Source organism: Seriola aureovittata, chromosome 20 (genome assembly GCF_021018895.1).
Source record: "Seriola aureovittata isolate HTS-2021-v1 ecotype China chromosome 20, ASM2101889v1, whole genome shotgun sequence".
Lineage (NCBI taxonomy): Eukaryota > Metazoa > Chordata > Actinopteri > Carangiformes > Carangidae > Seriola > Seriola aureovittata.
This window is the reverse complement of record NC_079383.1, coordinates 9599842-9622084: the sequence shown is the minus strand read 5'-3', so window position 1 is coordinate 9622084 and position 22243 is coordinate 9599842. Positions and strand designations below refer to the sequence as shown.

The 22243-nt window shown below is 38.0% G+C and overlaps 1 protein-coding gene across 1 annotated transcript; it reads right to left on the bottom strand.

Moving 5' to 3' along the window:
- Window positions 1-579: 579 nt before the first annotated feature.
- LOC130160992 (TLC domain-containing protein 4-B-like) lies at window positions 580-21150 on the bottom strand. The gene is made up of 7 exons (XM_056363860.1): window positions 20803-21150; window positions 15551-15720; window positions 12362-12451; window positions 10812-10870; window positions 10417-10511; window positions 5774-5847; window positions 580-5461 (listed from the first exon to the last, which is right to left on the bottom strand). Exons 2-7 carry the CDS (start codon window positions 15709-15711, stop codon window positions 5143-5145), a joined length of 798 nt encoding a protein of 265 aa, XP_056219835.1. The 5' UTR covers window positions 15712-15720; window positions 20803-21150; the 3' UTR covers window positions 580-5142.
- Window positions 21151-22243: the final 1093 nt, after the last annotated feature.

Below are 22243 nucleotides of genomic sequence, written 5' to 3'. Positions count from 1 at the left end.
TTTGTGAGGTTTAATTGAGGAACAGACACAAATTGTGACACATTTACTGTGTGGTAACAACAGTCATGTATGGTCTATGGCAAGTCAAGCAAACCTGCACTTGGACGTGTATTTACGACTATGGTAAACACATCACTGAGTTTACCCTTTTCATTGATGATGACTAGCAACCAAAACACCTTTAAACTACAGCCCCCTAATGGCAACAGATTTCTCAAGTGACGTCAGAGAGAGTAAAAGTACAGAACAATAATGCCCTCTAGTGGCCCATGTAAGACATTACGTATTATGGTAAAGAACATCTCATGCCAAGCCTTTTAGGTCCACTGGTTTTCAGGACATTTTCTAGGAAAAGTTTTTGAAAAATAAACTACAAGGACAACATCCTTCAATGTAAGCCACAGAAGGTGGTATTATTGTTGTGACCATATACATTTAAAATGGTAGATATCAATGGTGTTGTAAGACTTGGAAGTGCTTTGGTAGTCTTAAGTTTCCTTGAAATATGGCTTATAGAAATTCACCCAACTATGCACTGTAATAGCTGCCAGGAGAAAGTCAGTAATAAAATTGACATAGCAAAGTTCACTCTGAATATTTATTAACAGTGAAATGTTCCGACAGCCTGCTTTCTTCAAAGCAAATCACTTGAGCAAAAAAAAAAAGACAATGATGTCTTAAAGTAATAGTGTTTAAGACTAATTAGGCTCTTATGTTAACATTTCCCACCCAGATGTAGTGACTTGGATGACTTAGCGCAGTGAAATCCACATAACACATTATGTACTCAAATGCGCCAGCAAACGTTTTTCCTGATTGATATACATCACATCAGTTAATTTGTATTTATTGTAATGAACAAATGAAAATGTAAATGACAAATATTTTATCATCTCCAACACATTCATAGAATGTCACTAAACACTCCACCTACTCATGTCTCTCCTCCATACAGAACAGAACACCAACAACAAACATCAGGTTAACTAGCTGACAGCAGCAACATGCTGTTACCATGACATCTGCTTTGTTTCACATTTACTTCTCTTGGATTAATAAATTAAAGACAATAGTACGCAGATGATGCAGGATGCTAATAGTATTAATGTTTATTTGCGCTGCCCAGGTTATGAACTGTGCTGATTAGTATTCAAGTATTCCCTTACTGATTACCTCTGTGCTGGATATTATACTAAATATCTGCTTTATGATGTTCTCATCACATCATCATCATCATCTGTGGATTACATTATGCGGCACAGTACAAGAATAACGCTTAATTAAACATTATGTACATGTACTAAGAAAAAGAAAGCAAAGAACAAAACTTGTCTCGCAAATGTATATGCTATTTTGTTTATAGTGCAATCCCCATGCAATACCACATGCAGTTATAGAGGGTGCATGAAGAAGACCATATTGACCATGCATGACCTTGCATACAGAGCCACCCGATTCTAAGAGAGATGGTAGTCTGTGCTGTCCTGAAACCCTTACATGATTTCCAATCAGACACTACACCCTAAATCCTTTCTAAGATGTGTGATAGTGATATTTTCTTGTAATGTAGATGACTTACACCCATAATGAGTCATCCAGTCCACCCTGTTCCAAACACACTGCTCTGATGGCATAAGTTTTACCAAGGCAAAACTAATCATCATTACTATTGTGACTATCCACAGCATGCATTGTGAACAGAACTGATCTGAACCATTGAATCATGGTTGCAAGTTGGCACTATTGTATTGAAATCCTCATGGAAGAAAAGAAAAAACAACAAAAAAAAAAAAACATCATCCTATGACGACACCATAAGTTTTCACCATGGAGTAGTAATGACTGAAGCATTGGCACATATACATAAATTTTTGAAATTTTAAAAACTAACAAAAACCAAAAGCACTAAAACAACCAGCCATAACAAGCCTCTTGGTTTTACATTTGAAACCGATCAATTACAAAGGCAAAACAATCACATTAGACGAGCATCAGACATGGAAAACACAAGTAAATCACAGTGTTTTGATGAGTTTGGTGTATCATAATATTCACTGTGCAATCATAATTGGTTTTAAAAAGGCAACAAAATCAAATTCTGAACATAGCAAGGCGTACTTTAAAAACTAGCAATCCCTTCTCTTCACAAACATTTGACAGCTTTTGATGTACAGCTCATAAAAAGATACATTTACAATGAAAATTCGAGTACATGTTCTGGAAATCATTAATTTGAACTTTTAATTTGAACAAATGATACATCTGCTTTATATACCTTTGAGCTGAACTGTCTTCAGAGCTGTATGATGGTCAGTAGAATGATGCTTGAGAAAACAATTAAAACGTGAATTTTCACAGCTTTTCCATATATTCATACCTACCGAAAACAAAACACTGTCCTTGTATCCATCTGATGATAAATATGGAAGTGCACATCATGATTAACAGCTAACTGGAAATCATATATAACAGAAAGCTATTCTTATTACAATGCTCTTAAAGAATCACAAAATATTTTTGACATGAACTTTACCAATCCGAAACACTGATTATTGTCTTAGACTTTACACAAAACTAAAATCTGCTGCAACAAACTCATTCATATTTGAAATGAATATACTGAAATCATGTACTAAATAGAATTTCCTGGTTAAACTCCTCAACTCCTCCTTCACGGAAAACACACTATAGCAGCATGCAGCTTGTTGGCAAATGTTGCCCAGGGTAAAATTAACAGTTTGTGCCTAAAAAGATATCATAAATAGTGTGAATATTACATAAACCTCAGATCAACACCTGATGATGGAAAAAGAATAAGAGTGTCAGAATCCTGCTAACATCTCCCATCAAACCTCTTATTATGAATGGAACATTTGAAAGAAGTCATTCTGTAATCTGTGTTTAACTTTGTCAATGACACTGATTCTGTATAAGCACTCCAGGTCAGTTTCACTCCTTAACATGCAATGCACAATGTGAAATAAATATGATGCTGACTCCCATGTCAAAGTGTCAACAAAATATTTTTGTTTATGTAAGGTGAAACATTTTATTTGCATTCTTGGAAATATCTGGTTGTATACACATTAAATTGTGGATTTACAAATCAAATGTTAACAGTGTTAACTGTTCTTGCATTGCTTAATGTCAGAGTAAAAACACAGTATTGACATTCAGTTTCCCTTTTAGCACCTCTGTACTGACGTATCCTGTACATCAGTGTCCTGTTTAACTGTTTGTGTTTTTAAAAACCCATTTGCCTCGATCCCTGCAAAACCAAAGAAACATTCTACAGTGCATTCATATTATCCAGTATCCAGACCCCTTCACTTTTTTCACTAAAATTGTTTAAATTATTTTTTCCCCTAATCAATCTACACTCAATACCCCATAATGACAAGGTGAAAAGAGAATTTGAGAAAGTTTTGCAAATGTTTTAAAAAGGAAAAACTTCACATTGACAAAAGAGTTCAGACCCCTTTCTATGACACAGTTTAGCTCAGATGCCTCCCATTTCTCTTGATCATCTTTGCGATGCTTCTACACCTTGATTGGAGTCCACCTGTGGTAAATTCAATTGATTGATTTGGAAAAGCACACACCCGTCTGTATAAGGTCTCACAGCTTTTGCATATTAGAGCAAAAACCAGCCATGAGATGAAAAGAACTGCCTGCAGAGCTTAGAGACAGGATTGTGTCAAGGCACAGATCTAGGAAAAGTTAAAAGGTCTAGGACAACCATCACTGCAACACTCAGCTGATCTGTGTTTTATGGCAGACCAGCCAGACTGAAGCCTCACCTCAGTGAAATACACATGAAAGCTGCTTGGAGTTTGCAAAAATGCTCGTAAAAGACTCTTAGATGGTGAGAAACAAGATTCTCTGGTCTGATGAAACCAAGATTTAACTGTTTGGCGTCAATTCTAAGCGTCATGTCTGGAGGAAACCACTCATCACCTGCACATTACCTTCCCAATGGTGAAGCATGGTGATGGCAGCATCATGCTGTGGGGATGGGTTCTTCAGCAGCAGGGAGAGTGGTCAGGGTTGAGGGAAAGCTGAATGCAGCAAAGTACAGAGATGGCCTTAATGAAAACTTGAAGACATCAAGGGTGCTTCAACTAAGTATTGAGTAAAGGGTCTGAATACTTAAATCAAGGTGATATTACAGCTTTGCCTTTTTAACAAATTTCCCCCAAAAAATTTAAAAATAAAAATCTGTTTTTGCCTTGCCATTATGAGTATAAATTGATGAGGGAAAAAATGAATTCAAACAATTTTAGCATAAGGCTGTAACATAACAAAATGTGAAAAAAATGAAGGGGTCTGAACACTTTATGAATGCGCTTTACATACAGCATACCAATGCCTGTTCAACCCTACATTATTTAAATGAATCATTCAAATGTAAACGCTACCAAGATTCAGATATTCCAATATATTTCTTAAAGACTGGCTTTCTAAATGAAACTCTTCGCTGAATGACAGTGGATGAATGATGAATCGATTCATTCATACTTTTTATTCTCTGTGATTACACTTTAGAAGATCTGATTGTGACTCAATCAATTCCCTGCAAATTTATCTCAAGGAGGAAAAAAAAGAAGCTTGACCTCTCTCCCTCAACAGGCATTTGACATGATTTTATGGCACTAACCATTATTGTGGAATCACTAAATGTTTTCGTGGATCCCTCAAATCTTTGCTTTGTCATCAACATGAACTTAAATTTTCAAGTCTTTTGTTGAGCAATAAGTTTGTAAAGAACGGTAAACTTTTTGACAATTTGTGTTGTGGTTGGGATAACAGTCCACTGTCCCATGACAACCTCTTTTGTGTAGTGGTAAATTGTTCAAGAGAAAAATAATTGACCATGCACACAGAGTATTGCTAAGACATCATTTCATGGCTTAAGGATGGCCAGTTAAATGGTCCATCAGTACATCTCAGTGACTGTGCCCCCTTGCCAAAAAAATCTGTTTCCCTCATTACATACAGCCCTGTAATGTCACTAGTCCCAGGTGTGTTACTCCTGAAGCAGCTTGACATGTAAGGGTCCAAACTGCTGCTCACCAATGCACTGACAGTGATGTCATTTTGTCACTATTGTGGCATTTCCACACCACTGACACCCTGGTTCCCTTAATCCGTCTTCCCATTCTCCTGAGGTGTGCCAGCTTTGTTCCGGTGTGCCGAACGCAACACCTTGTAGCAGCCGCGGGCAATCTTATGCATCCACATAATGTTCATGATGTCCAAGCAGATACTGGAGCAGATCCAAGCCACACGGCCACCCCAGGGTACAAGGTAGAAGGCCTCAGTGCCATAGACTGCATACATACGACTGTAGTAGACTGGCATGACAGCGATGCGCACCATGAAAAAGACTACTGCCATGGCAACGCCATTTGCCATGTTGGGCCTGGAGGACTTGGGATAACCTAGTACCTCAAAGAACCAGCTGAAACACAACACATAGTTGAGAAAATTGTGTCTAGCAGGATGAAGATGTGAATATGAAAATGTTGAAACATACAGTAAATATAAAAACAGTTACATGACTATGTTAGGCATGACCAGATAAGTGGTTTAAAAAGGACTCAAAGAACCAGATTAAAACAAAGAACATGCAACCAGCAGTGGATTTCCTAAATATGATTAAAATTCCCAACAATTAACACAACCTCAGACAAATAATCTGCAGAAATGTTGTAGAGCTCCAACCATGATTTTAGAGACCCACAGCCCAGATCATTAGTAAGCTGGTACGTACCGCTGGTTCACACATGGTGTAGAAAACTCAGCGAGCAGACGGAAGTTAGCAAAATAAGGCAACATTCCTTCGCCCTGGAAGAACAAGGCAAGAACAGGAAGACAACAAAAAATGAAAGGGACAAAAAGAAGACACTGAGTCATTTGGATCAGCATGCATAAAGGTGATGCACCATCTGCTCCTCAGGGTAACACAAACAGCATTTCTTATCAATATCATAAAACAACAGCAGCAGTTACATACAGCAAAGATCTTGGTAAATCCCCAAAACTAAGGTATGTCTTAAATTCAATAAAGACTTTTTGGGACATAACCATATGATATTTCACATTTTATCACGCAGTTCAAAAAATTAAATTAATACTTTTACAGCATGGAGAACACAGGTCTAAAATTAGATGAAACCCCCTCCAAATTTAGAGCCATTTGGCAGATCTAACAAAAGACAGTTCTCCAGCAGGGCATATAATTATTCCTTCAAGTTTTGCAGGCCAAAATTAGACTATCGTCCCTAATTTCCTTTCCTAATGATTCATTCTCTTCATTTATTGTGAGCTGAAACTCATCCTACACTATGAGTTGGGTACAAAGAACTCATGAAGTACAAAATAATATAAATCTGGACAGTAACTATAGGTAAAAGCAATGGATAAATGGACTGACCAACCAACATATAAAGTGTCTCAATATCAAAGAGAATTAGCAACAAGCTGTTCATCATCTTCTATCCTTCAAAAGCGACAGTACAAGATTCAACATGCACATAAAAATAGGCTTTTTTGCATTTTATTGAAGTAATAATCCCCAATGCATCATCACAGCAAATATGCTAACTATTGCTAGGCTTTTCATCCTGAGAGCAGAAAAACATACTGTTAGGACCATACAACATGATAATTCATCTGAATAACATCTCAACATTAAAAGGTATTGAGCACATATCAACACAACACAGGCTTTGATACATATATCATACAACCATACACACATATATTCAGCCAGCCACTATTTCAAGGAGCAATCAAAAGCCATGCAGAGTAAAAAGTAATATGTTTTAACTGCCAAACATATTGCTGTTTAGAAGATCAGGGCCTGAATTCTACATCATCTCTTGTCAGGTATGAAATAAATGAATTATGAGTGCTTGAGACAATTCCTAATGAAACTAACAATACTGGCAATGATACCTGATTCTAAAATGTAGTTTCTGACCTGGAAAAAAGCTGTTATGAAGCCCTACTATAAGTGATACAAATATAAAATAACATAATTACTTTATTTCCATTCCCCTTAATAGAAATGCACAATTTTCAGCTGCTACTAAATATAATGATGAAATGAAAGATGATTTTAAAACGAAGATGCTTTCAGGAGACCTGATCTTAAACACTGTTAACCTGGCCTACCTTTCTATATAAACATTTAACACTGAATGATGCTGTTAAAATTGTGCCATTAGCCAAATAAATTTGAATTAAATGTTCTGACTGAAAAAGTGTAATAGTGAGTGCTGTTATTTGTATCTTAATTTGAATTACAATAAGATAGTTTTACTCAGGTGTTCTAAACTGAATTTTGTGTCTAACTCCGGACCATATAAACAAGTCAAACTCAAAATTAGGATAAAAAAAATCATGTATTAAATTTGACACCTACACAACATAGAATTCAAGGTTACTTGGCTTGTGGCCCGATTTATATAGAGCATGTAAAAGAAGACTTACCGTCAGGGCTGAAACAAAAGCTGTTCATTGAAACATACTTACTATATGATACAAACAGGGTACATCTGCATTGCAGTTTTTCTACCATATGATGTGATCTTTCCACCTAGCATGAGCATGCTAGTACCTCTAGGAACTGGTAAGTCCATACTGTGACTGGGCATCATATCTGCTCAGTGCAACACAACAGCAATAACAGCAGACAAGACAGGAATAAAGAAGTCCCCATCTAGATCAAGACCTGCGCTGGGTTTCTAAATGATACACAACCTTTTTGGTAGTTTTTGCATGAATGGGGATGACACAACCCAACTTTTTGTTGGTAGTTTTTGCATGTAGGGTTTAAAGAGGGTCTGTTTATGTTAAAGTCAGCGGAGGACACAGAGACAGACAGACAGGTACATTAGAAGAAGAAAAAAAAAAAAAGATGCCACCACAATTGGAAGCAAATAAGAAGCAACACTTACGACACTCAGAAGAAAGCATGCATCTAATATTTACACAGCATGTTTCCATTTTTTTGATTAAGCTATATTTGACTGTTAAAATGGACACAAAAACAGATTATGCTCCATTTAAAAAAATGTAAAATGTCTGACTAATCAACAATTAAAACATACCAACAAGCTCATGTAATTAAGCCGATTTGTATTTTTTTTTTTTAAATAGAAGTTTCCCAACTTAAAGTAAATTTAAGTAGGCCTTAATTTTGTTGTATGTCTCAGGGTTTAATATTGAATTTACTTTTTTGTGAATTTAACATGTACACTTCCACATAAAAACACTTAACACATTAATCAATAAGACTAAGACAACAAATGACAAGTTGACTGGGTACAAAACTAAAGAAAATGAAAATGACATCAAGGATTAGCCAATTTTATTATGGTTTCTACTGCAAATGTACCGTAATAACGCCTACAGTAATGTGACTCGTGATTCGTTTTTTTTCTATCACAGTTGAATAATGCAGAGCATTCATTCTGTTATCCCACATGAATTTGAGATCTAGTCTGAGGAAACCGTCATGATTGTCCAGTAACAGTATGGCCTACTTCATTTCAATTACCTAATTGTTTTAGATACAGGTGATTGCTCTGTTTCTCCAAATGAAAGGCTAGATTTATAGTCAGAAGTAAATTATAATTTTGTTATGACAATGTGACACTATTTAATCTCATTATTAATGTTTAGACACAGAAATGTGTGAAAGTTATAATCCTCAGTAACAATGCAGATATAGACCGATGCAAATATGATGTGTGTCACATTAAAGAAGAAATCTGTAAATCCAGCCACTGACTGGAGCGTTGAAAGGGGTAAGATGTAAATCTGGACTGCAGCATTTACACTAAACACATGGTTGAAACCAAACATCTGTAGTGCTTTACAGCTTTATACCAAGATTTTATGAGTTGCCAATTACAACATAAAACCAAATCTATAGTACAAAGCAATGTAAAGCATTTTTTTTATCCAAGAACAGTTGAAGGATGGTGACTCAGAAGCAGAGCAATGCGCAGTGTAAGTCCTCTTGCATTTTTTTATATAGAAAATATGGAACATTTATTGTAGGGGAACAAACAGGAATGACCTGTAAGTTTATTTAACTCAAATAAAGTGGGTATAAGGGAAAAGACTGTCTTTTAAGATCATTAACAACAGTGATTTCATCAGATACACCTAACAGAGTACATTCAACATGGTATTATAAAAAGCCTTGGCTAATTGGTGATGCACTTTATCATCTGAGGTCATCTGGATGACATTATCTGAGTGGCTTTGACAGTTTTCCCTCATCAGGGAGTCTCAGGAGGAGTGTAAGGAGGAGAAAGAGGAGGCAGCACTAGGCTCTGGCACAAAGACAGACAGGCTGAAGGTTCTGTAGATAGGCAGGTAAGTAATTAGGAGTGTTAAATACTGTTTGTTGGCATGCACAGTAACAAGAAAGGAACCCTGTCTTTATAGAACGCTTCAGAACTGCCAGCATGCACACAGTGGTTACAGTTCAGCATTCGGCTGTGCTAAGCTCAGAACAGCTCAGCTTATGTCACATTCACAAAACATCAAAAGGGGTCAGTAAAACAAACAGAAAGCACAGATATTGTAAGGGCAAGGTGAAGGGGGAGGGTCATCAGCCAGTATCATTATTGAGCATTCCATGCAAAAAATACCATAGTCATTCATCTCTATGATAATTATGCGACAGATCCTGGCGACCTAGAGGGTTTCAGATTGAACCAAGAGTGAATAGCACTGCCCATAAATGCTGAGTACACTGAACAGTCCCCATGTCTAGATAAGCGCCAACTGCATACTAGCAGTGGAGGAATAACCAATGAGTTACTAATTAGTACTTCAAACTAATTTTGAAATTATTATCAGGCTAAATGTTACAAAATGATACTAATACAGTCTTGACACCAAATAGCTGATTTGGTGTATGATGAGGGTCAACCATCATGTTCTTTGGTAAGAGTGCTTTCACAACGCAGCTCAAAAAAGTGCTAAACCTGAGTGAAATGTCAAACTAACTTGAAATCTACGGTTATCAGTCAGTTATCCAGCCATCTAAAAAATACAACCACAGAAGAGGCAAGAACATCTTAATACTCACACATCTTAATAGCGTAAGGGCAGGCACACTGACTGAGGATGATTTTAACCATCCATGAGGTTTCCCTCTCTGATGTGTTTGTACAGTTTTGGGTACATCCTTTGCACAGATACCGACTATGCTGACCTTGCCTTGTGCATGTTTAACTAACCTACATGAGCTGCAGGGCTATATGGGGATAGCCATGGACACTTATTGAATAATGGCTAAACAGACAGTTTGACAAGACACAGCTGTTCACCCTTGGTTGTCTCCTTCCCATCTTGCCTGCACGTTCTGCTATTGGACAATAGGGCACTCACCAGTACATAGTAGTAAGCATACAATGCTGCCAGATGGTGAACTACAAAAAACTTGTCGCCTATCGCCTTCCAATAGTAAAATATTAGCAGCAGATCTGGAAAACAAAAGTACAGGGGAGAGACAGAAAACATGTCATTGGTACATTCAAAACATTTAAAGAACATACAAAGTAATAAAAAAATATACTCTAAACTTTTAATACTTTATCCAAAAATTGTATATGTGTCTGGTTTTTATTTCTGACCAGGAACAGACACACAGCTGGGCCCAAACTCAAGGGAGTCATCTAAGCATCAAGTTTATTGCATCTTATTAACATATAACAAATTACATGCATGCTCTCTGGGTCCCACTTTTACAGATATTACCTGGGTAAACAGGATGTTTCCCTTACCAGATATGAGGTAGCCTGTTGTGATGGCAACATTAGTCTTCACCAGTGTAGGATCTCCCCTATTAAAAATACACATTTGGTTTGATTGAGTATGTGTGATTAAATTTTAAAAGAGGCTATTTGTAAGTTTTCTCTCAGGAGCGGGTGGTGGAGATTGTCGCTTGACAAGAACTTCAGCCATTGTGTTTAAAAGACAAGAGGTTATAATACACACTCTGAGCAGCGCTACATCTTCAGGGCAGATTGGAGGTTACAGTGAGTTGCTATTGGAAAGTGACGAAATGGGCTGGGGTTAGCATGTTAGCCGCATGAAGAAAAGAAATGATAGAAATAGTCAACATTGGAATTACTTTCCACCACTGGGGACAGCTCTTGGCAAGTGAAGGAATGAAGTTTGATGCTGAGCTTGCAGTGTTTCTTCTGCACTGGTAAATAAACAGCTAAAACTATCTATTTAGCAATAGCAAAACTTAGAAATAACTCCTTTAAAGTCATTATGTGTTGGTGTTGAAAATTTCTGACTCTGGGGATTCCTAGTGGCAGTATAAAAGTCAGCACCTGAAAAATTTATGGGGATCATCACATAATCAATTGAAAATAAAACTAATTTCCACTCTAGCATGACACATGAACAGTTTACATTGATAATGGTGGAAGACTTAACACTCAAAGCTCTTGCTTTTAGAAACAATGGGTATTTGATTTCAACACAATTAAACAAAGGCAGGTTTTTCATTTCTAATCAATTTGTCGCAGCTGAAATGACAACTGTGGTTAGCAAATTTTGTCAGCTCTAGTTAGCTAGCAAGGTAGAACTAACTCCTTGAGTTGGCTGACTTTACAATGCTTCTAGTTAGCTTATTTTAAAACCAGAACGATGTAAAAATATCCATGTGATGATTGCATTCTTATTATAATGACTAGAGACTATTGCTAAAGCTACATGTTCCTCAAAAGTTGATGATCCATGTATATGTAAATAAAGAGCAGCATTGTTGGAAGGATAGCTTATCAGCTTTAGTGTTATTCTAAATAAAAATGGAATTAAAATGGTAAACATATCCCAAACAAGGGAACACATTTTGAGAGTGAAGACAGACCTAGCTATCCTTACAGGCTTGGCTGAAGGTGTTGGGGGTGTTAAGTTCCCCAATTCCAATAAAGAACAGGACACAGCTGCTAATTGGCTCTCACACAAGTAACGGGTCATTCTTAAACCTGTTTTTTCTAATATAACCCGTAAACAACATATAGTAATAATGTTTTATGCTGTACGTTACCGCTTGGCCTTCGAAGTAATGCTATGTTACAGTGGGTAGTCAGCTAATTAGCTGGGCATGCTAATGTTTATAGCTTACCTTAAAGCAGGCAAACTCAATGTGTAATCCATTCCTCACACTTCTGCTGTTGTGTTTTTGGAAAGAGTAAAAAAGAGACACCAACCTCCAGACTCTATATACACTGCTTCAGCAAGACTGACATACCTGCCATGTGCACAGTTGCTAAGTATGGAAAATAAAGGTTAACAACAGGGGATTCACAACTCTCACCAGACAGGGTCTTCATTGACGGCATCATCAAAGAACAAGATGTGGAGACAGAAGATTCCCACCAACAGTGCGTGAAACGTTGACACCGTCCTGAAATGAAAACCATAACACACACAGCTGTGATGTTATTCTCCTGTCTTGACACATCAGAGGAATAGTGTATATTTATCTTCATTCATGAAAAGTGCCTTAGACCTGTTTTGTGGTAAAGCGCAGAATTTTAGTACTCACTGTGGATCAACTGATTCCCTGTCAGGTTGGCACACAGATTCAGACCAATTAGACTAAGAGATTAAACACTGCTGAAGGGTCAGGCAGAGCAGCACAGTCACAGTCAATCATTCAAGCAGTGAGACAGTCCAACAATTCTCATCAATCAGTCAGTAAGACAGAGTGACAGCCTGATTGTAAGATGTTTTTATCCCCATAGTCTACTGTACATCCATCTCTATTAATCATTAATTTTTATTGCTCATAATAAAACATGTGACTATATGAATTTCACAAGTGCTCTCATGAGTAATAAGCTGAGTATGCAAGAAGAATGAAAATGATTGATTCATTCAGGCTGGACCAGGCTGGTCTACCATCCTGGACATCCACTGTCCCTCAATCTATAGTAAAGCATTCACTGTTCTCATAGTGCTTTATGATAACAGCAGCCTGTCTGTCTCGCTCTACAAACAAATGCACTCCATCTTTTCATTCCAATCTAGTTGTTCTACCAGCATCTGCAATGTTCCCAAAACAAGTTAGCAGATAAAACAGCAACGTGACAACAGATGACATTTGGCTGTTGTTTGATCAAATTCATCAGTATGTACATGTTGGTTGAGTTAGATCCTCAGATGAGCTTGAAATTAAAATGGACAAAAATGAAACCAAAATCCCAAAATGTTCACACAACTATAGTAGCTGGCCCAAGAGGAATCTAGAAATCTGTGTATGTGTTATATCCTACAACTTCCTATATGAGCCCATGTACAGTATACAACAAAATGTACACCCGAGTGCAATATCACTAAAATGTTAAATGATCCAAAACTGCAAAATTTTACAATATTTGTATTATTTTTTTTAGTAGAGGTGAAGGGTATTTGACCTTGCGTATAATTAAAAACAAACAGGTAACATAGACCACATTTAAAAGACAGACCCCAAATCACAACCTCAATGCAACCAAATTGAGGACACCTGTGATCACTGCAACAAGTAAGTTTACCTGTGATCACTACAACAACGATTGCACCTTCCATCCATCCATTAGCCATACTGCTTATCCTTATATGGTTGCAGGGGGGGGCTGGATGCCAACTGGGCGAGGGTGGGGTACACCCTCGCCCAGTTGGATCCTCGCCCAGCTACTTACATGAGAGGAGAGGGCACACAAGCATCAATAGACTACTGAACATAGGCCGAAACACAGGTGCTGCAGTGGTAAGGAGATATACAGTAGGAAGAGCCTTACTATCAATAACAGAAGGCTCAGTGCCGTCCTTGAAAAATTATGACATGCACAATTTACTATTTACACAACCGGGCTGCCAACATGCAAAATATTTTACACTGAGCTTTCTATCCTGAAATTCAATGGTGCCAACTAGAATCACATTCATGTAACTCCTCCTCCTTAAAAGATTCTGATATGCCATGCCCACAGACTTAAACCCAAACGGTACACAAATAACCCAATAGTCATATCTACTTTAAGAATCTGGCAACAAATCAAGCAACACTTTGGCTGGAACACGCTCCCGCTTAACACCCCAGTATGTAATAATGAGCTCTTTAAACCGGCTAAGATTGATGCCTGATTCTCTGTCTGGGCCAGACAAGGCCTTAGCACAATTGGTTATTTCTATACTGAAGGCACATTCTCCAGCTTTGCTCAGCTATATACTACCTTCAATCTGTCCTTTTCAGGTACTTCCAGGTTCAGCAGTTACTCAAATCAAAAACACCCTCATTTCCAGATGCCCCTCTCTCTTCTGTAATTGATGACCTTCTGCAACCTTCTATATCAGCAAGGCAAGCAAATTTAGTCTCATTTGCCTCTTTAATAGCCCATCGTACAATACTTTTATTATGGAAGAAACCATTGCCTCCATCTCCAACCTCATGGCTGCGAGACACAATGTCTTTCTTGGAATTAAAAAAGATTCAATTCTCCATGCGTGGCTCGACAGACAAACTTTACAGTCATTGGCAACCCCTGATCACTTATGTTAAGAGTCTGTCTTCTCCTCCCCCAGATTGATTACATGGGTGAGATAGCTAACACAATGTAGCAGCTGAATCCTACATTTGGGCATAAAAACGAAGATCTCCCAGCAATCTGTTTTGCACCGCAAAGACTCATACATGCACACACTACACTTTGTTGTCATTTTCTTTTTTTTCTTTTTTTTCTTTACTTTATTTATCTTTTTTGTAATATATCTTGCTTTCTATTTTTGTTGTTAGTCCTTTTCTGTTTGTATTATTTCTCATGTTTGTCAAGACTGTAAGCACAATTCCTTTAGATTAAGAGCAAAAAGGGTCAAAAGGGAGGTGTTGGGTGGGTTAGGGTTATATAGGAGCATTTAATGGCATTGTTTGTTTTTTGTAATGTATTGTGATGTGACACCCAAAATGCCAATAAAATATATTCACAAAAAATAAATAAAGGTGGACCTACGAAATACTGTTACATTATACAATTAAAGAATGGAATTTAAGCTAATGATGTCAACAATGAAGTTGGTGAATAAAATATTTACCAGCATGTCATTGGGCATGAGGGTTGTTAAAAATAAAAGAGAGAGAGAAATATAGGGGGAAACCATTTTGTATCAAGTATTCCAGTCCAGTTTTTTATGCTTTACAATTTGTAAAGACTAAGCAAGGTTTTACTACATCAGAGATAAAAAAGAAAATCACTCAAAACAGCATTCCATTGAGTTTCCACCATGTTGCCAGCACCTTGAAGCAGTGCCACATAGAGCAAACATAGCAAAACACACAATGCATCCTACTAGTGAGTCAGATACTATGTCACAGGAAATATGTGGGTTGACTGTCAGTGCTTATCTTTGGATCGAGCTGAAACAAATCCCCTCTGTCCAACATCTGAGCTGAGCTTACACTCCCTGCCATACATAGCATGTCAATATTTAGGATCATCATGATCAGAAGTTCAGTTCAGGTCACCTTGAGTTCCATTCCACCTTCTGCTTGTCACTGAGGCTGAGGAAGCCAGGGCTGATGCGCATGGACATCCACGGGCTGACTTTGTGGAAGAGCCACTGGAAGGTGAGGAAACTGGTCACAGAGATGGTGAGGATAAGCTGGCTGAATGGGTCCATGGCCATCCAACCCCACTGTGGGAGGAGGGACAGACGTTGGGTAAAGGTTAGAAAGAAGACTTGTAAAGTTAGTCATACTTAAAAACATACCAAAAAATCATTAGGTATTAGTGATTATGTTTTCTTTTCAGATCAGCTAAATCACAGTTGGTGTATTTGGTGACAAGAACTACAATGCAACTGAAAATCACAATTGTCAGTGGGGTGAGTTAAATTTTATTAACTTAGCTCCAGTAGGAGAGCTGCCACTGGCCTTTAAAAGAAAAGGTAGATAGGCAAAGTGTGGTAAACTACTAACTATCAATAATATTTTGACAGTAACTAGTCATCAACTTTACTCCATCAACTTCTTTACATCTTCAGAACCTCTACTAAATACTTACAAACTGAATGGAAATGTATTGACTTGATTTTTTGACAATGATAAGCTTATGTGCTACTTACTTGGTTTATGTTACAGACAGAAGACAAAAGTATCAAGACATGCATTCTGAAACCAGTCATTGTGGTTTCAGCTCACACAGCTTCTAAACCCACAGACACCTTCTTTCTTAGGAAGCTCTACAACAAAAATGAAGATGTACATTTACATGCCTATGCTGACTGAAGTGCTTTTCAACCCACTGTGCATTTGACCAATCAACACAATAACCATTTTACAGTGTCCTACTTTCCAACTTAAACAAGAGCCACAGTATGTGTACTGTAATTACATTCTGATGCAAAACCCAGTTTCCCTTAGTGTATTACAGGGCAGAGTGTATCTTCACATTAATAGAGGCTACATGCACTATTACCGTGTGGCAATTTAGTGACATTTCAGAGCTACTTACAAGGAGTATCTTGAACACAATGAAGATAATATAGTCAACGAATAATAACAAACCATGAATAAAATCAGAGTTATAATGTCACACTCTACCATTGTGAGCGATAAACATTTGGTGGAACACAAAGAGGGTGATTAATGTGAGACATGGTGATTTTAACACTGCATGGCCTATTCAGTGACATCTTGAACTTTTGATAATTTTCAATCTTTTATAGTGGTTTTAACCAAGATCTTCTGCACCATATCTGTCTACCCTGCTGATTAACATGCTTCAAGATTCTTTTGTGATTGAATTCTCTGTACTTGGGTTCATCATCATTTACAAAAATGTAGGCGTACAGCACATGTTGTACAGTGCTGTGCTCTCCACGAAATCAAAGCTGAATTAGCTTACAGTTGGGCCTGCATGAAAAATATAATAGTACTCATTTGTGAGAGCATCACTAAAGCTGCTCCATTATTTATATTGCATTAATTCCACAATGTAGAGATGGAAATTTTATAGAAACAAACTAAAGAGACCTTCTGTTATATTTAATAATAATACAGGTTAAAACTGGATCATTTTGACAAAATGAAGTGTCATACTGTTTTTGACCAAAAGTTTTCAGACCCATTCAATTTTCTCACATTTTGTTATGTTACAGCCTTGTGCTAAAATAATTTCAAAAATCCGTCATCAATCTGCACTCAATATCCCATAATGAGAAAGCAAAAAGATCATTTTTGAAAATTTTGCAACTTCATTAAAAAGGAAAAACTGAAATATCACAGTGACATAAGTACTCAGACCCTTTGCTATTGCACTTTGAAGGGCCTCCATTTCTCTTGATCATCTTTACACCTTGATTGGAGTCCACCTGTGTTAAATTAAGTTGATTGGACATGATTTGGAAAGGCACACACTTGTCTATTTAAGGGCTCACAGCTGACAGTGCACATCATAGCAAAAATCAAGACATGAGGAGGAAGGAACTGCCTGCAGAGCTCAAAGACAGGACTGTGTTGACACACAGATCTGGGGAATGCTACAAAAAAAAACAGAAGGTTCCCAAGAGCTGGTCTCCATAATTCTTAAATAAAATGAGTATTGAACAACCATGAGTCTTCCTAGAACTGGCCACTCGGCCAAACTGAGCAATCAGGGAAGAAAGGCCTTGGTAAGAAAGATGACCAAGAGATCCAAAGAACCTGTGTAGAGATAGGAGAAACTTCCAGAAGGGCAACCACTACTAAGTGTCATGTATGATTTCCTCCAGGCATGACGCTTATAATTGAGGCCAAACAGTTCGATGTTGGTTTCATCAGACCAAAGAATCATGTTTATCAAAGTCTGGGAGTCCTTTAACTACTTTTTTGCACTGAGGAGAGGATTCTGTCTGGCCACTCTGCCATACAGCCTATGTTGGTGGAGTGCTGCAGTGATGGGTTTTCCTTTTCTTTTTTCTTTTTTTTTCCTTTTGTAGCTATTCCTAAATCTATGCCTCAACACAATCCTGTCTCTGAGCTCTCTGAGCAATAACTTTGACCCATGGATTGTTTTTTTCTCTTATATAAACAGGAGTGTGCCTTTCCAAATCATGTCCTATCAATTGAATTTATCACAGGTGGACTCCAATCAAGGTGTAGATCATCTCAAAGATGAAGAGAGCTGAGCTAAATTTCAAGTGTGATTGCAAACGGTCTGAATACTTTTCGTCAATGTGATTTTTCTTTTTAATATATTTGCAAAACATTTCTAAAATTATGTTTCCACTTTGTCATTATGGGGTACTGATATATATATATTAAAAGGAGGCTGCAGCATAACAAAATGTGAAAGAATTTAAGGGGTCTGAATAGCTCCTGAATGCACTGTATATTAAGACATATTGACAATATTTTCAAAATGCCTACTGGTGGGATTTCAAGACATATACAAAAAAGTTACTTTTAATATGATCACACAAGTAGAAATCAACATCAAATTAATATGTTGAACAGCTGTACTACAGGAAATATTTCAGTTACTTTACTGGTATAACGGCTTTGCTGTAGGACGTCACCCCAGTGGTGGAAAATGAGAGCATAGTATAAATGCTGATCAGCACAGGATGGTGCAACAAAATCCATTTCCTATTTATACATGATTTACTTCAATATCTAGGCCTTAAATTAACATAATGTGCAGTAAAAACATGCATTATGCTCTAAAGCCATTGTTAAATAAAAAAAAAAAAACTATCATGTCTATATTTGGATCAAAAGTGTGTGTCTTCTATAACCTCCTAAGACCCGAGCTCTATTCTTTGCTATATAGGCTGATTGGGACCTGAGAAAAATGATGTCCACATATGAGGACATTAGTTTTAAATTTCGATTACTGAGTGGTAGTATAATATCCTCATATTTGGTCACCAGGCCCTTGTTGAAAAAAAGTTAGTATTGTGGTCTAGAGAACCCAAAATGTGAGGTCCACATATGTGGACGCCAGGTCCTAGGAGGTTAAGACAACAAAGTTCCAAAATTAGCAGCTCTACTCATACTCTCACACGCTGGCTTGTAGCCAGTAAATGTATGTCAGTGACAGAGGTCCACTGCAACCACTGAGTCCACACCACTGAGCTGTTTTATGAGTGTTGCATTAAGCTATCTGCATATTGGCAAATTTGACTGTTCCAGCCCTTGGTAAGAGGTCAAGTCTGTTAACTTTGGAGACGTATTTACATCTCCCAAGTAAGAGAACAGGGTATCTTCCAGCACAGTCATACAAAAAACAAACATCTCACTCCCTGGAGCTCTGGCTTTGGTTTGATTTCATACCTGCCTTTGTTCCTGCGTTATGCCAAAGAAATGCTAGAGGACTAACAGTGTGCCTCATGGAAACACTGTAAACAATAAGAAGACACCAGGGAACTGAAAGGCCAATTCCACAGAGCCCTCTCCTTTTGCCTGCCTGTAATGCATTAGTGGGCAGTGTGCTCCAGTACTTAAACACAGCATGCTGCAAGGCAGAAAGACTTTTTGTTATTATAGGGACACTTCAAGAAACCATAAGGTGATTTTGACTCGGTAGACATCTGGGTATCTGGCTAATGCTACTCTCTGTCATGCTTACAAAGCACGTGGATCTGTTTCAGATACACACATACATGTTTGCGTCTGGTAAGTGCCTTATAGGACACTGCTGCCAAGGGCAAATGGTTACAGAAGTTGACTGAAGGCCAGGCTGCAGAAAGGAAACAGTTGAAAAACCATGGCAAACAACACTACAAGTGTATATAGCCTGTCTCATAAACATCTGCTTTTTAACAAGCACATCTGTGGAGTTTAGTGTGTTTCTTCTGCAAAGATTTATCTATTAATAACCCTGTAGAATGAACTGTGAATCGAGTTGAAATGAAGGCTGAATAAGAGACAGTGGTTGTGTCAAGAGAAATCGCAAAACAAGATGTGGAGCTAAAAGAAAGAAATCTGCTAATATACTTCCTGACACACCTGTTAACCTGTTTGCTGGCTTTTACTGCCCTCATTCACAATAGCCTTGTGGTGATAAAAAAATTTTAAAAAAGTGACTGAAACTAACCTCCAATCAAAAGTCAATTATTATGAAAAACACATTTTCCCTTTGCTACAACATACTGTACTCATAAGACATAAATTTGAGTGTAACAACGCGGAAAGAATGAGTTTACAAGAATTAACCCCAAAGTAACTCCATGGTTTAAGAGCAGTGTTATTCAGAGCCCCACTGATTTATTAATGTCTCAACCATTTGGATAGACAATGACATGCTTGGGCCCGCCTCAACGACAGACCCGGTCTAATTAATGTGGAAAGTGATGTCTATTTCCACTGCACAAGAATGAAACTGGTTACTTCCTGGAAGATTGTTTTGTCAGCTTCGTATGTTCCTATAACAACTAGCACGTACGGCTAAAATGCGCTTGCGTAAGACGGGTGGACCTTTTTTTTTTTTTAAGGGGGAAACGATAACGTTTGATAGCCTCACGAGAAAATTGTTAGTTATGTGCATCACCGGACAGCACTTTACAGATGCTGTCCAGAATCGATTGCCCACAGCACACGCTATCAACCGAGTCATAGAGGTATTCTCATTTTATTTACAGCAAAAATGACCGTATAGAATTGCACACACACGAGGCCAATTCACGCCGCATTGCCTGGTCAGCTGCTATAATGTGTTGAGGGAAAATAACACTGGCCTGGTGGTGTTTCTGTGTACCAGCCGACAAGAGAAAATAAAAGATCCCAAATGTACTTACCTTATGACTTTCATTAAGATGATCTCACTCTCACTCTATCAAGTGGTTATGGTTTCCAGGGTTGCTCGCAAAGCCGTGTATGTTGAGTCAAAGCCACAGCCATATCGAGTCATTTTTGATCAACAAGACAGCCCGCCTCCTGCTCCACGCACACGCTATAAACTTGGGGGAGATGCCGAAGGGCTGCTGTTCCGTGCCTCTGCCACCTTTGCAGTGTTTACCGAGAATCCCATCCGACATGAAACGTGCATAATTGCAGAGGTGCGGATCATGAAGCTCGACGCTCGATTACGGTAACGATATGGGGTGTTGGTGTATGAGCTCTCTCCCTCTCCCCCCATAGGGATCAAATTTCAGCTGAATTCTTAAAGACACACACACAAACACACAAACACACAAACACACATACACATGCACACTACCACAGTGTTCTGCCCAAGAACACTCACGGAGTCTATTTATAGCCAAGGCTTGTTGAACTGGTCCAGGATAAATCAGACAAGATAGCCAGTACAGCAAACTGCAGCCATGGCCTACTGGTCTTAATATCAATGAATCCGTTAAGGCTTTTAAATCTATCCATTAACTGAATCTTTAAAGCTTTAAATTAATCTCATTTTGCAATATCCTGCACTCTTTAAAATGCCAAATGACATAATGAGTGGCCCAAAGGGAAATGTACAAGGTCATTAGGCTACTACAACTGGTGACAAAACATCAGAGGCTGTAAATATGGTCTGCTTACTCCTTCTTATTCAATGACAGGATACATAGCCCATCCACTCAGCAAAAAAGAAACAAAAGATAAAAACATATCAGGACAGACAATTACAAAGGGGAGTATTAGACAACATACAGCAGCAATTTCAACTCCCAGTGTTAAAACACTGATGTTGTGGTCCGTGTCCTTCCCCAGATGTCGGCTGTAGTGCATAGTCCACCAATACCCATCCCAATACCCACATCTCCTATGAATTGAATGAAGCAAAGCCAGTGTATTTAAAGCACAGACATGTGGTTAGGTCTACAACATTGTGACCTGATTTGCAGTTGTGCAGACTACTGGTTTAGGGTGTCACTGATATATGCATAATATGATTCCACCAGTCCCTAATCTTTTCACTGTAAAAACAATTCAGCTATCCCCCTTATATCCTTGTCCTCAACCTTCTCACTGCTGGAAAACATTAACTCTGATAGTGTTTTTTAACAAGCATTTGTGGACACAGTGATTTCATAAGTTAAACATATAGGTTGTTTGTATGTTACATGTTTGTCAGGTCTTGCAGCTGTAATGAACAAACTCGCCGGGCAAAACCCAACAAAAGAGGCTCTTCATGTTACTTGAGTACATTGTTAACAATAGCTAATATTAGCTTACCACCTATGCTAGTAGTCCAGTAACTCCATCGTTTGAGCTACATTTTGTCGACTGCATAGC